Source organism: Hyperoodon ampullatus (genome assembly GCF_949752795.1).
Source record: "Hyperoodon ampullatus genome assembly, chromosome: 3".
NCBI classification, from domain to species: Eukaryota; Metazoa; Chordata; class Mammalia; order Artiodactyla; family Ziphiidae; genus Hyperoodon; species Hyperoodon ampullatus.
Genome location: NC_136916.1, coordinates 106,608,484 through 106,624,685, shown reverse-complemented (window position 1 = coordinate 106,624,685; position 16,202 = coordinate 106,608,484). Strand labels below are relative to the sequence as shown.

At 43.4% G+C, this 16,202-nt stretch overlaps 1 protein-coding gene across 1 annotated transcript; it reads right to left on the bottom strand.

The window, feature by feature from the left end:
- Positions 1-6,336: 6,336 nt before the first annotated feature.
- LOC307049452 (cathepsin G-like) lies at positions 6,337-8,891 on the bottom strand (the record flags this gene model as incomplete). The annotated part of the gene is made up of 5 exons (XM_079699030.1): positions 6,337-6,498; positions 6,946-7,200; positions 7,349-7,484; positions 7,951-8,098; positions 8,837-8,891. 5 exons carry the CDS (start codon positions 8,889-8,891, stop codon positions 6,337-6,339), a joined length of 756 nt encoding a protein of 251 aa, XP_079555156.1.
- Between the last annotated feature and the right edge of the window lie 7,311 nt (positions 8,892-16,202).

Below are 16,202 nucleotides of genomic sequence, written 5' to 3'. Positions count from 1 at the left end.
CACCGAATTTTCAGAAGTATAATTTTCCCAGGCTACATTAGGATCCACTGTTTTGTTGTACAAAAAATTACTAAACCGTTTTGACATCGGTAAATTTAACAGGCCTCTCTCCAAACACTCCCCCCCAGTATCCCACACTCACTTTGCCCTGGCCGGAGCAGATCAGATGGCTCCACTGATTAGCCATTGGCTCTGCATGCTCAGGGACCTTCCTGAGTTGCAAGCCCTGGGACGGTACTACGGGTTCCCAGAAAGACAAGACTCTTTTGTGCTCCTCACCTTCTGTCCCAGTGAGCCGCAGTCAACACGAAGTTGTCTTATGCCAGGAAACCCCCACATCTGCTCCAGTCTTGTTTGTTGTCATAGAAACATACAGAGACCATGTAGGGTGGGGCTTGTGGTCTGGTCTTTCTGCCCCATTTGATCTCTCCTGAAAGAGAAAATTTCCCTGGATCTCTCTGTTCATAGGAAACAGGACGGGCACTGCCTGGTGACCTAAAACAATGGGATGTCCAGAGGAGTATAGTCTGCAGTGGTCTTCAGGGACCCAGCACAATGAGATGGGGGCTCCAGCCTTCCCTGGGCAGCATGGCGGGCTGGCAGCATGACCTGTTTCCTTGCTTAGCTCTTATCTCCCTGTAGAGATGAGGAGTTCAGCCCTTATTCTGGAGCACTTCAAATACATGTGAAGAGGAAGGGATCTGTCTTCCAGATAAACCATCTAGAAGACCTGGAAATAAATCTCTCTGACCTACCCTGGTTCTTTCATGGTCCCTGAGATTTTCAGACCCCCTGTGTCCTGCTTACTTCCAGGTGAGACTGGTTTCTAAAACGTGAAAATTTGAGCTCATGCAGCAGAATGCTCTGGCTTCTTTCTCCCCCATCATGAGTCAGGCACATAGTAAATGTCCCACAAATACTTGTTGGATAAGTGAATGAACAGTCCCCCAAACTGCTTTTGGTCCTAATGCAGTCTGAACCTCAGCACAGATTTATCTTTTTAAGGAATTTAGCCATCAAGATAAAGAGAAACACATGTGCAGGATTAGAAATCAGAGTGAGGCTGGGAAATGGGAGGAGGGGTCCTGGGTGGAAGCCAGCTTCCATTAGGGCCATGATCAGTGGCGAGGCAACACTAAGAGGCCCACTTAGGTTCTGGATATCTGCCCTGGTGGAGCAGGGTGGCTCAAGAAAGTGGGGAGAGTGAGAGGGTGACATCTAGGAAACAGTGTAAGATAGCTCTTTCATTCTTGGTCTTGACAATAGCTCTTGGGATAGAGCAACCCACTCTTAGCTTTGGAGAATGGGAAGTTATAAGCCTCCTTTTCAGCTTTCCCTCCACACCAGGATCCTGTGCCATCCTAATTATAAGTAACTTTCCATGTGCCAAGGTGTGACCTATGGAGAAGACCCACCAGGTCTCCATTGGAATCTTACCTGTAATCTGTGCACTATATACCCAGTGGCAGGTCTGGGGCTTACCAAATTTCTTGGAATGGACTAAGGCAAGGAACAATCATAGCAATAGTCTTGCTGGGGCACTGGGGAAGTGCTGCTGCTGGAATAAGCCAGGCCTCTGAGGATAGGGAGAGTCACTTGCCTCTTTCAGCCCTGGAGGTAGGAGATTGGCCACTAAGAACAGGAGCAGCAGCATATTCTCTGAAAAGCTGAGCAGGCCTGAGGTGGCATGTGATTTCTCCTTCCAGGTTTTTTCAATCTTGAGTTTCAAAGGGCAGGCTCAGGGCCCACCAATTTAGTGCTGGTTCTACTGATTCTCAAGATGTGAGTTTTCAACAGAAAGGTCTGTATGGTGAGGGTGTTGCAGGAACCACATTCTTAGGCCCTTGGTAGTCAGCATGATCACATTCACCTAGAGAAACTCCTGAACTCTGAATGGAGGAAGGGCTTTCGGGGGGTTGGGCATTAATCAGAAACGGTGTCCCCTTCCTTTAAGTTCAATCCTCCAAGACCATAAATCTGACCCCACCATGCTTTTTGTTTGTCATTAGGTCTACTTCCTAGAAAAAAAAACAAAAAAGCATACAACTATCCAATTATACTCTTTGCAGAGCTTCGGAGTTTTTTTTGATAGCTGAAGAGATTTTTTGTTGTTGTTCTAAATGCAAAAGTACCAAGAAAAAGTCTTTCCTAAAACACATTAGCCAAGAGCCTAGCCATCCATCAATTTCTTGGTAGTTTCAGGCAACTGCAAACTGTTGGGGAAGGGGGTGAAGACCAGAGATTGAGGATGAAGTGGAGGTGGGGTATTGATGAGAGTACCAGGAAGATAAGGTGATGACAGAATAGGAGAGTTTAAGAAGAGGGGTTTGACAGACAAATGCACCTGAATTTATTGTGTGGTCCAGTCCCTGGTAGCCCTTATAAAGCCAGTATTATTCTCAACTTGTTGATATTTCAAAGGTTTAAAGACCCCAATATTAAAGTAGTTGGGAAGCATCAGGTAGAGACGGAAAGAGGATAAACAAACTTTGTCATTCATTCTAAGTTTTCCAGGTCACTCCTCTCCCACCTAGCCCAGGTAATCTGGGCTCCAGGGAAGACCATGATGTGGGCAAATGTTCTGCCCGCCAAGGCTCCTTGCTCCTGGTGAGGAACCAGGCATATTTGCTCATGCAGTTCTCTGCACACAGGTGCTTAGGGTTGTCAGCCTTTAGAAGGGCAAGTTCCAAGCTATGATTCTACTCAGAATACAGGCAATCAGCCGGACAGTTTAGATTACTTCTATTTGTTCTTTTATAATTTAGTACAGATATGAGAAGACTTCTGGAATCTTATCTCAAACTGAACATAAGATTTAAGCTGTTTTTGCATCATTGGCTCAGTCATTACCCACAAGGTAGAACATGTATCTTCTCATTTTCATTCTCTGCCTCAAGAATGACAGTTCCTTAAAGGGGATATATTGCCTCTTACCTTTGATGATTTAACTCTCCTCCCCACCGCCAATTTGCAAACCACAAGTATGCTCAGCAATGTTGCAGTAATTTATTAAATAACTGTGTTGACACACTGGTCTTTAATGCACCTGTAAAATATTATTTGTTTGGGAAGTACAGAAAATCAAAGATGATAGACTATAATTTTAGCCCAAAGCAGGTGTTTATCATTTTAACGAATCTTGTCACATAGAACCATGAGAGTTTTCAGTTTCTGCGGCTGGTTTCCTGTGCATTTGGCAGTGCTATCACATTTTTCTGCTAGGCAGTTTTCCTCTGAGCTATTTGGACTCCACCTTGGACTACACTTCCACCCCACACATGGCTCAGGCCTCCCTTCTCCCAGGGTTCCCCATGGATGCACATAATAGTGATCAGCTGTTGTCTCTCTCTGCTCTCCTTCCACTCCCCTCCTCCTCCTATCTCACCTGACCCACATCTAGCTCTGCTGCACAGACCAAGGGCAAAAGGCACCTGTGTCTGAGCTTAGCGATCATTCCAGAAGAGCAGCTGGCTGCTCCTGTGAAGTTATCACTAACAAATTTGTAATTGCTTCAGAACTTTTCAGTGACCAGAAGTAAAAAAAGGAAGAAGGAAAATGAACAGGGTGTCAGATGTGTGGGACACTACATGCAACATATGTTTAGGGAGTCCCAGAAGGAGGGGAGACAGTTGAAAATTTCACAATATTGATGGAAAAAAAAAAAAAAAAAACCCTGAAGCATTAATGTTCAAAACCAAGAAGCTCAGTGAACTCTAAGTAGGACAAAGTATCATAGAAGAATGGGCAAGATTTCCCCCATGCCTCCTTCCCTCCTATCCTAGATCTCATCATTTTATTTTCAGTTCAGCCCTCTCTTCAGATAGCACCTCTGGCTCATTCTCTCCCACAGCTGCTCCTTCTGTGTTATGTTCACATGTGAGAAGGGCTGGGATGGAGCTACTTCTGGGGTCTATGACATCATTCAGACATGGGGCCTCTTCTCCTTGATCTAGAAACCTAAGTGCTCTTAAGGGAAAAGTAGTTTCAACAGTGCTGTCCATGTGCAGAAGAGGTAGCTGACCACTTTCTCCAAATAACATCTTCTATCATTAGGGCTTTTTTAAATTGAATTGCAAAAGATTCTTTTTTCAAATTACTATTTAAAGTACTAATTAAATTATGTGGTAAAATATACCTAATGGAAAATTTACCTATTAACCCATTTTAAGTGTGCAGTTCAATGGCATTAAGTACATGCACATCGTTGTGCAACCTTCACCATTAACCATCTTAAGAAATTTTTCACCTTCTCAAATTGAAACTCTGAACCCACTAAACAGTAACTCCCCATTACCCTTTCCCCCTAGCCCCTGGGAATCACCATTCTACTTTGTGTCGCTATGAATTTGCAAGAGATTCTTAAATAAATGCAAGACTCTTGAGCACGGTCACATCATCAGTCTTATACCTCATTTATCACTTACACCTTAATAGGTAGTAGACAAAACCTGTACAAATGGAGACTGTATGGAGCTTGCCATGGTTTTGTGACTTTCCAGACAAGTCAGTAGGGCTTCCAAGGCACAGAGGTGGAAAGGGGAGAAAGTAAGTGGGAGGAGTTGTGTTCTTTTCCTCTAGTTTTTGGTGTGCAAAATGCTTTCTTGCCAAAGCTCTGCTGCTGAGGTTTACTTATCAGGGGAGGGTGCTGAGCTGTGAGAGGCAGTGGAAGTGGCTTCTGGGATGGTCATGAAGGGAATTGTCCTCTGGAGGTGAGCACGGTGAGGTCTGTAGAAAAGTTTCCGGCAGGGCCGCTGGAGGCAGAGAGCTGCCTTGGAAGTGCTGACTGGCAGGGAGAGGCTTAGAGGAGAGATGGGTCTACCCTGGGAGTTTCCTGGGGACTGAGTCCTGACCTGGGCAGTGCTCTGGGGCTGTAAGTACATGTCACAGAGAAGAAGGGCTGGACGAGGGCTCTTCCACAGCTCTCTCCTCCCCCCTCCGTCGTCAAGTATTCTTTCCACCTGCCAATGCAAACATTTAACAATGAGGCTGTTTTCCCCCAGAACATACAAGCAAGAGAGAATTCCTATGGGTAGATGGTAGCAAATATAGGAAAAATGACTGAGTAATTTCAAAGATGTATTATTGATTAAAATTTTGTTGATAAATGACTTACACTGAATGTTAGGCAAATGACTTTCTGGCAAGAAATAGCTATAAAAGAATGATCAAATTTACCAAAGCATTTCTGCATATCAGTTGCTTTGATATGTGTTCAGTGATTATGCAAGATTACGGAAACTGCAGAAATTCAGGTGGGAAATGTCACACTGCGAGGAGTAATTACCATTTTGATGAACATAGAAGAACTTCCCAGCTGATGCTTTACAGTTACCTTGACGTGTTAAAAGCACAGTTTTAAACTGTGTGACTTCAGAAATCTATTATTTGAATATAATGTTGATGTATCAGTCATAAGCTAATCTTTAGTATAAAGTCAAGTTATTTTAGGCAACATACTGTATTGTATAATTTTAGAGTAACGAAACCAGAAGGAGAAACTCATCACATTGAAAATGAGAACATTGGTCTATAGTACAGTCACGGCTGGTATGGGTAAAGGTTTCAGAAACTCTGGCTGTCCATAGACACTTGGCTTGCTCCCATCTCTTGGCCATTGTGAATAGCACAGCTTTGATATGGGTGTTTTGTTAGATATTTTTAAGAAAGGAAACCTTTTTTTTTCTTTCTTCTAGTACTTGTATGGTTTGATTTTTTTACATTTAGATCTTTGATCCCACCTGAGTGTTATCTCATATTATGATGAGAAGTGTGGACCCAACTTTATCTTTTTTCCCCAATGATGCTCTATTTTGTTTCAATGTCGTCTATTAAAAGTTCATTGTTTCTCAGTGATTTGAGAATTGTTAACCATATGTTAAATTGGGCCTTGTATGGAATTTCAATTCTCCCTTTGATCTGCCTGTCCTACCCACACCAATGGCACACAGTTTTGGGGTACACTTTAATACCTAAAGGAGAGTCTCTGGTAGGGTGGAGAATAAGGAGCCTTACTCTGGGGAGAGATAGGTGCTTCCATCACTCCCCAGAGTGGGTGGAGGGGAGATGGAGGAATGCATGGCTTGGAGGAGAGAAGAAGCTCACCCTGACTCCCAGGATAGGGGGGACGGGGATTCACTTATACTGGGGAAGAGACCCCTTTTTCCTGGAGGAGCTCACACTCAGTCCTGGCACACATTTGCTGTGTACTGAATCATGCTTAATGAACAAATGAGAAATCGGTTATTTCCACTCTAGATGTGGATGTTTATTAAGGCTCTGGGAACCGCCTCGGATCTGGGCTCTGCCCCAGAAATGCGGAGTCAGTGACAGGGGGTGTCACTCCAGCCCGCAGTCTTTGAAGCGTCTCATCGTTCTCCGTATCCAGGGCAGGAAGCTGGAAATCCTGGTGAAGACTGCTGGAGGAGTCCCAATCCTGTTTCCGTAGGAGACGATGCCCTGGGCCACGTTGTTACACACAAGGGGGCCGCCGGAGTCCCCCTGTGGGCAAACAGAGGAAGGGACACTAAGCCGGGCCTCCGTTCTCCAGGCCTCCCCGCTCCTGCCGCCCTCAGGCCCGCCCTCAGAGAAGACAGGTGTGGGTGGGCTCCTTCCACTGCTGGCTGTGTGTGAGATGGGAGGGGGAGGGGGAGCAGAAGTCAAGTTTCTGGATTTTTCCATCACTGGGCTTCAGCCCTGGCTATGCTTATTCTCCAGAACAACCCAGGTCAAGGTACCTTCACCGGCCCCAGGAAAACGCTGCACATGTACGTCCTGTGTCTGGTGCACCTGCTATTCCCCCAGAGACCCGATTGATGGGGAAAAGTCCCCCACCTCACTCTGGTCTGGACCCCAGACTGAGGCCATGGGGATGTAGTCTGTCCCCACTGCCCAGTCTGCCCACTTCCCTTTGTTTCGGACAGTGTCGGCAGATGCCCGTCATCTTACCAGGAAGGCGGATTTCCTCTCTCTTGGGTCGCCCACACAAATCTGTGTTCGGTCAGTATAGAACATGAATCGTCTACTGCACTCCTCACCCCTCTGCACTCTGATCCTTACATCCTGGAGCGTGTCTGTTGTCCTGTTCAGGCCGAGAAGGCCCCAGCCGGCCACGGTGCACAGGGTCCCAGGACTCAGCCTGTTCTGGGTCTGAGGCAGAGCCACCGGCCTCACAGCTCGATTACGTCTGACTCTGCTTCTCAGCTAGCAGGAAGCATGCAGGCACTCAGGGACTGTCTGTGCCGTGCTCACCCCACGCCCACCACCACCCTGGGAGTCTGCTCGGCTTCCCCCTCCCTGGTCTCTCAAGCTGGGAGGGAACCGCCTGGGTGAAGAACCAGAGGGTCGGTACCTGCAGTAACATGATGTCATTCTGGTTGTTCCGCTGATTGTACCTGGGGTGGGGGATGGCTCTGAGCACCGGTATGCGCTGCTGAGTCCTTTCCAACCTCCTGATGTTGTGGGCCCCCAGGATGACATTCATTTGGCTGCAAAGGAAAGGGAGCCTAGAAGTAGGTCTGAGCTGCAGGAACTGCAGTCCCCGATGCAGGTCACGTGACAGCCCACGGGGGCGAGACCTCAGCCAAGGGAATGTGGGGACAGGAGGGCTCTGGGACTGGGTTCTATGCCTTTGGTCTCCACAGCCTTGAGCTGGGGGTGGTGGGAAACCCAGCGACCTTATATTTGGCCTCCCCTATAACAAAAAAGGAGCTTGAATTCATATTTTGAGCCCCAATGCGTGCCTTCCATCTCCCCATCTTGCTCTTTTTGATCAGGTCCTCCTTTCTCCCCATTTACGATGGCCTGCTACCTGCCCCGCAAGCCCTACCTGCTTTTGCACCCCTTTATTGCTAGAACCCTACAATGGCTTTCAATGAACTGCTTTCAATGGCCCCTCTCATGAAATCTTCTGGACCTGCTTTGCGGGTGCCCAGAAGCCCCTTAGTCCCTCACCTTCCGAAGCAGTGAGCTGCTGTCATCACAAAATCTTCTCGCACCAGGAACCCCCCACAAATGGTCAGACCCACTGGTGTCTGGATCTGAACATATGCCATGTAAGGGTGGGAATGTGGCCTGGCCTCTTGGCCTCCGATGATCTGCCCTGGAAGGAAGCATTAGGCACTTATCTCTGCACTGACACGTGTGTGGGCTTCAGCTTGGTGGCCCCAGAAAGGTTAGAAGATGGCGAGGCAGGAGAGGTGCTGCAGGGGCTGGAGAAGATGGTGGTTCATGAGAACTGGGTCTGCAGGGCACCAGCCTTGGGGAAGGCTCCAGGATTCTGCAGGAAATGCTGCTGGCGCCCCATCCCAGCCTCAGCTCCCTCCCACCTCCCCAGAAGGCAAAGCCAGCTGCAGCCTCCCATAATGAAGAAGGTTCCTCTGCTGTGGGGATGGCAGATCCGGAGCCCTCTGAGCAGCCTCTCTCTGAAGTCCTGTGGTACTTTCTTCCTCAGGGAGCCTCCCAGATCCCTGTGAGTCCAGCTCACGGCCAGCTCATGAATTTAAGTCTCTAAGGATGAGCTGGTGGGCCTGCTATTGCTGTATCTTTATCTCCTAGGCTCTGCCACAGGAGCTGCAGAATGAGTTCAGAGAGCATGTTTATATAGCAAGTAGTTCGTGCCAGGACGACTCCATGAAATTTATGTACACTGAGTCATTTAATTCTCATGTCAACTCTCTGAGGTAGGCCTGATATAATTCCTGTTTTATAGATGATGGAGCTGAGGAACTCTGAACTCATACAAGCTGCCCAATGATACAGGGTTAGGAAGTGCCTGAGTGGTCTGGCTCCAGAGCCTATGGGATGGGGTCGGCCTCTGAGGACGGGGACGGTCACTCACCTGCCCTAGCCCTGGGGGGCAGGAGAAGAACCACCAGGAACAGGAGTGGCTGCATCTTCCCGGGAAGTCTGCCCAGTCAGTTGCTGCTGGTGCTTCCTCCTGCCAGACTTTGCGTCCCTGAAAGAGGAAGGAAGGGTGAGGGTGTGGGCTTGAGAATTCGCATTCCCATTCCCTGCTGCTGTGATAGGTTTCATCACCCAAGGCTGCCCAAGAGGCTTGCCCACTAACTGCCAGTGATCTGGGAGAAGACAGTAAGCCAAGCCTTCAGCGCAATATCCCACACAGCTGCTGAGTCATTGCTGGCCGTGGAAATGGGAACCCAGGCCATTGTAAATGGGGACTGGGTCACTGTGTCCCAGAACCTCAAACCCACCTAATTCAATAATCCCTACAGGCATCAAAGCTGGGACCTATTTCCTCCTTCCTCTCCCTCATTGACTGCAGCCTGCATGTCTTCACCCTATGGTCTTAGCCCCCTGTTGTGACCCTTGCTGCTCCCACTTCTTTCTAAAAGTTGTCATGCAGATTGAGTAGCTCTCTCTGCTGAGTGTGTGAAGGGCACTGCCAGAGAAAGGAAAGGGAAGGATGAGGCTCTGCCACTGACTATTATGCTCTCAGGTCACTTGAGCCCCAGCAAACTCTCAGTGAAGTCTTGACACTGTGGACAACTTCTGTTTTCCTGCTTCCTACTCAAGACGAAGGCCTTTATGTCCCAGAAGGTTCTCTGCATGCAGAAAAGGCCTAGTGACTTGATTTTGTTGCAAGCCATCAGACCCCGATGGAAAAACATCTCAGATCCTATTCATCCATGGTATAAGAGTCCCATCAACCTAATCCCATCTCTGCCCCAGGGGTAATAGCTTCTAAGAAGGAGGTACGTCACTGCTGTGCTCCCTGTAACACATGAAGAAGTGGACCCAGGCATTCATCATTGAGAGAAAGGCATGGCAGAGTCCTGCAGAGTAACACAAGGGGTTGCGAGACAGTCTTCACAATACTTCGAAGATTCTCTGTTGGCATAGAAAGCACTACAATACAGTAAAATTTTTGCAAAAGTATCAGAATTGAAAGCTAATACAATTCTGTCTTCTATGGATTATGATAAGCCCACTTGAAAATGTTATAAAAGTTAAGGATCCTCTCCCTATATATAAATATACACAGGTTATAGCTTATTTTCAGAGCTGCCAAGAACTTAATCCTTCCTCTAATGCACGGTTTATGACTGCAACCTCAAGAAATTTCTTCATGCATCTGAAAAGTAATATGCGGAAACCAGGGGAAAAGAAACGAAAATAATATAACAGCTTTATTAGTGCCTTAGCATCTGGGTAATTTTAATTTATTGTTAATTAAAGTTTTACAACACTTTATTTTATTTTAAAAACTTCAGTGTAGGGCTTCCCTGGTGGCACAGTGGTTGAGAGTCCGCCTGCCGATGCAGGGGACATGGGTTTGTGCCCCGGTCCAGGAGGATCCCACATGCTGTGGAGCGGCTGGGCCCATGAGCCGTGGCCGCTGGGCCTGCGCGTCCGGGGCCTGTGCCCCGCGGCGGGAGGGGCCACAGCAGTGAGAGGCCCGCGTACCGCAAAAAAAAAACAAAAAAAAACTTTAATGTAACTTTTTTACAAAGTAAAGGATAAAGAGTAGCATGCGAAGAGATGGGAGTCAAATATATATGCTCCCAATGATCTTAATAGAGATGTGGATAAGGGATTTCATTAACAGTGACTAGGATTTCATGACGATCTTCCCACCAAAAACAACTGAAAGAAATCTGTTTAAAATGGCTAAAAACCTTAAAAGCCTTGAAGAAATGCCAATGTAGGAGTGAATACCAGGCCAAAACTGAAGGAATAATGGGTGTCCAGTTAGACAGTTACTATTGTTCTGTGGAAATTTGCTGAACCCACAAAATTCAAACTTCTGTTTTAATGGGCATATAAAGTGAGACGTATAGAAATCAAAGAGGGAGGAGATATGGGGATATATGTATATGTATAGCTGATTCACTTTGTTATAAAGCAGAACCTAACACACCATTGTAAAGCAATTATACTCCAATAAAGATGTTAAATAAATAAATAAATAAATAAAAATTTTAAAATAAAAGAAATTAAAAAAAAAATCAAAGACCAAGACACACACAAGCAGGTCTAGTCAAACCCTCCTCACAATAAGCTAGAAACTGAAAAGTTTACACACTCAAAGTAACAAAGAAGAGTTAATGGGCAAGTGCCCAGTGATTTCTTCAGTGATCTCCTGGTTATTTAGTAACGCATTGTATTGCCTCTATGTGTTTGTGTTTTTTAGGGTTTTTTTCCCTGTAATTGATTTCTAATCTCAAAGCGTTGTGGTCAGAAAAGATGCTTGATATGATTTCAATTTTTTTTAACTTACTGAAGCTTGATTTGTGACCCAAGATGTGATCTATCCTGGAGAATGTTCCATTTGCACTTGAGAAGAAACTGTAATATGCTGTTTTTGGATGGAATGTCCTATAAATATCAATTAAATTTATCTGGTCTATTGTGTCATTTAAAGCTTGTGTTTCCTTATTAATTTTCTGTTTGGATGATCTGTCCATTGGTGTCAGTGAGGTGTTTAAGTCCCCCACTATTATTGCATTACTGTCGATTTCCTCTTTTATAGCTGTTAGCAGTTGCCTTATATATTGAGGTGCTCCTATGTTGCATGCATATATATTTATAATTGTTATATCTTCTCCTTGGATTGATCCCTTGAATATTATGTAGGGTCCTTTGTTGTCTCTTGTAACATTCTTTATTTTAAAATCTATTTTATCTGATACGAGTATTGCTACTCCAGCTTTCTTTTGATTTCCATTTGAATGGAATATCTTTTTCCATCCCCTCACTTTCAGTCTGTATGTGTCCCTAAGTCTGAAGTGGGTCTCTTGTACACAGCATATATAGGGGTCTTGTTTTTGTATCCATTCAGTGAGCCTGTGTCTTTCGGTTGGAGCATTTAATCCATTCATGTTTAAGGTAATTATCGATATGTATGTTCCTATTACCATTTTCTTAATTGTTTTGGGTTTGTTTTTGTAGGTCCTTTTCTTCTCTGTGTTCCTCACTTACAGAAGTTCTTTTAGCATTTGTTGTAGAGCTGGTTGGGTGGTAAATTCTCTTAGCTTTTGCTTGTCTGTAAAGCTTTTGATTTCTCCATCAAATCTGAATGAGATCCTTGCTGGATAGAGTAATCTTGGTAGTAGGTTCTTGCCTTTCATCACTTTCAGTATGTCATGCCACTCCCTTCTGGCTTGTAGAGTTTCTGCTGAGAAATCAGCTGTTAACCTTATGGGAGTTCCCTTGTATGTTATTTGTCGTTTTTCCCTTGCTTCTTTCAATAATTTTTCTTTGTCTTTAATTTTTGCCAATTTGATTACTATGTGTCTTGGCGTGTTTCTTCTTGGGTTTATCCTGTATGGGACTCTCTGTGCTTCCTGGTCTAGGGCAGCTATTTCCTTTCCATGTTAGGGAAATTTTAGAGTATAATCTCTTCAAATATTTTCTCGGGTCCTTTCTCTCTCTCTTCTCCTTCTGGGACCCCTATAATGTGAATGTTTTTGTGTTTAATGTTGTCCTAGAGATCTCTTAGGCTGTCCTCATTTCTTTTCATTCTTTTTTCTTTATTCTGTTCCGCAGCCATGAATTCCACCATTCTGTCTTCCAGGTCACTTATCCGTTCTTCTGCCTCAGTTATTCTGCTATTGATTCCTTCTAGTGTAGTTTTCATTTCAGTTATTGTATTGTTCATCTCTTTTTATTTGTTCTTTAATTCTTCTAGGTCTTTGTTAAACATTTCTTTCATCTTCTCGATCTTTGCCTCCATTCTTTTTCCAAGGTCCTGGATCATCTTCACTATCATTATTCTGAATTCTTTTTCTGGATTGTTGCCTATGTCCACTTCATTTAGTTGTTTTTCTGAGGTTTTATCTTGTTTCTTCATCTGATACATAGCCCTCTGCCTTTTCATCTTGTCTATCTTCCTGTGGTTGTGGGTTTTTTTCCACAGGCTGCAGGACTGTAGTTCTTCTTGCTTCTGCTGTCTGCCCTCTGGTGGATGAGGCTATCCAAGACACTAATGACATAGTGAAAAGTAAAGCCACAGGGTGGGAGAATTAAGAAACGGTTTATACCTGGGAGATATATGTTTATATATAAATCATATCTATGTTACCTTACAGGTCACTGGGTAGCCAATAATTTTGAAATTATACATGGAATTGACAAATCCCTAGGAAATATAACTTAAAGAAACATACTCAGGAAGTTTAAATTTTCCTATAAACATTAAATAAATTGATTCCGTTTTCAAAAATATTCCAGCAAGGACAGCCCCAGGCTCACATGGCTTCACTGGAAATCTGTAAAAAAAAAAAAAAATTCAAAGAAGGGTATACAATTTCTTTTGGAGAGTAGATGCTACCCATCTCCCTTATGAGACTAGCAAAACTTCGATGCCAAACCCAGTGAAGACAATATCCACAAATCAATCAGTGTGATACACCACATAAACAAATTGAAGAAAAAAAACCATATGATTGTCTCAATAGATGCAGAATAAGCTTTTGACAAAATTCAACACCCGTTTATGATAAAAACTCTCCAGAAAGTGTGCATAGAACGAAGATAACTCATCATAATAAAGGCCATATATGACAAACCTACAACTAATATCATACTCAAAGGTGAAAAGCTGAAAGCATTTCCTCTAAGATCAGGAACAAGACAAGGATGTCCACCCTCACCATTTTTGTTCAACATAGTTTTGCAAGTCCTAGTTATGACAATCAGAGAAGAAAAAGAAATAAAAGGAATCCAAATTAGAAAAGAAGAAGTTAAACTGTGACTGTTTGCAGATGACATGATACTATACTTAGAGAATCATAAAGATGTTACCAGAAAACTACTAGAGCTCACCAATGAATTCTGGAAAGTTGCAGGATACAAAATTAATACAAAGAACTCTCTTGCATTCATATACACTAACAACGAAAGATCAAAAAGAGAAATTAAGGAAACAATCCCATTTACCATCGCATCAAAACAAACAAACAAACAAAAAAAACACCTAAGAATAAACCTACCTACGGAGACAAAAGACCTGTACTCAGAAAACTGTAAGATACTGATGAAGGAAATCAAAGATAACACAAACAGATAGAGAGGTATACCGTGTTCTTCATTTGGAAGAATCAGTATTGTGGAAATGACTATGTAGACCCAAAGAAATCTACAGATTCAATGCAATCCCTATCAAACTATCAATGGCATTTTTCACAGAATTAGAACAAAAAATGTTACAATTTGTATGGAAACACAAAAGGCCCTGAATAGCCAAAGCAATCTTTTTTTTTACATCTTTATTGGAGTATAATTGCTTTACAATAGTGTGTTAGTTTCTGATTTATAACAAAGTGAATCAATTATACATATACATATGTTCCCATGTCTCATCCCTCTTGCGTCTCCTTCGCTCCCACCATCCCTATCCCAACCCTCTAGGTGGTCACAAAGCACCGAGCTGATCTCCCTGTGCTATGTGGCTGCTTCCCACTAGCTATCTATTTTATGTTTGGTAGTGTATATATGTCCATGCCACTCTCTCGCTTTGTCACAGCTTACCCTTCCCCCTCCCCATATCCTCAAGTCCATTCTCTAGTAGGTCTGTGTCTTTATTCCTGTCTTACCCATAGGTTCTTCATGGTATTTTTTTTCTTAGATTCCATATATATGTGTTAGCATACAGTATTTGTCTTTCACTTTATGACTTACTTCACTCTGCATGACAGACTCTAGGTCCATCCACCTCACTACAAATAACTCCATTTCATTTCTTTTTATGGCTGAGTAATATTCCATTGTATATATGTGCCACATCTTCTTCATCCATTCATCCGATGATGGACACTTAGGTTGTTTGCATCTCCTGGCTATTGTAAATAGAGCTGCAATGAACATTTTCGCACATGACTCTTTTTGAATTATGGTTTTCACAGGGTATATGCCCAGTAGTGGGATTGCTGGGTCATATGGTAGTTCTATTTGTAGTTTTTTAAGGAACCTCCATACTGTTCTCCATAGTGGCTGTACCAATTCACATTCCCACCAGCAGTGCATGAGTGTTCCCTTTTCTCCACACCCTCTCCAGCATTTATTGTTTCTAGAATTTTTAATGATGGCCATTCTGACTGGTGTGAGATGATATCTCATTGTAGTTTTGATTTGCATTTCTCTAATCATTAATGATGTTGAGCATTCTTTCATGTCTTGTTGTGTGTATATCTTATGTGGAGAAATGTCTATTTAGGTCTTCTGCCCATTTTTTGATTGGGTTGTTTATTTGCTTTTGAGCTGCATGAGCAGCTTATAAATTTTGGAGATGAATCCTTTGTCAGTTGCTTCATTAGCAAATATTTTCTCCCATTCTGAGGGTTGTCTTTTGGTCTTGTTTATGGTTTCCTTTGCTGTGCAAAAGCTTTGAAGTTTCATTAGGTCCCATGTGTTTATTTTTGTTTTTATTTCCATTTCTCTAGGAGGTGGGTCCAAAAGGATCTTGCTGTGATTTATGTCATAGAGTGTTCTACCTATGTTTTCCTCTAAGAGTTTGATAGTTTCTGGCCTTACATTTAGGTCTTTAATCCATTTTGAGCTTATTTTTGCATATGGTGTTAGGGAATGATCTAATCTCATACTTTTACATGAACCTGTCCAGTTTTCCCAGCACCATTTATTTAAGAGGCTGTCCTTTCTCCACTGTACATTCCTGCCTCCTTTATCAAAGATAAGGTGACCATATGTGTGTGGGTTTATCTCTGGGCTTTCTATCCTGTTCCATTTATCTATCTTTCTGTTTCTATGCCAGTACCATACTGTCTTGATTACTGTAGCTTTGTAGTATAGTCTGAAGTCAGGGGACTGATTCCTCCCGCTCCATTTTTCGTTCTCAAGATTGCTTTGGCTATTCGGGGTCTTTTGTGTTTCCATACAAATTGTGAAATTTTTTGTTCTAGTTCTGTGAAAAATGCCAGTGGTAGTTTCATAGGGATTGCACGGAATCTGTAGATTGCTTTGGGTAGTAGAGTCATTTTCACAATGTTGATTCTTCCAATCCAAGAACAAGTTACATCTCTCCATCTATTTGTATCATCTTTAATTTCTTTCATCAGTGTCTTATAATTTTCTGCATACAGGTCTTTTGTCCCCTTAGGTAGGTTTATTGTTAGATATTTTATTCTTTTTGTTGCAATGGTAAATGGGAGTGTTTTCTTGATTTCATTTTCAGATTTTTCATCATTAGTGTATAGGAATGCCAGAGATTTCTGTGCATTAATTTTGTA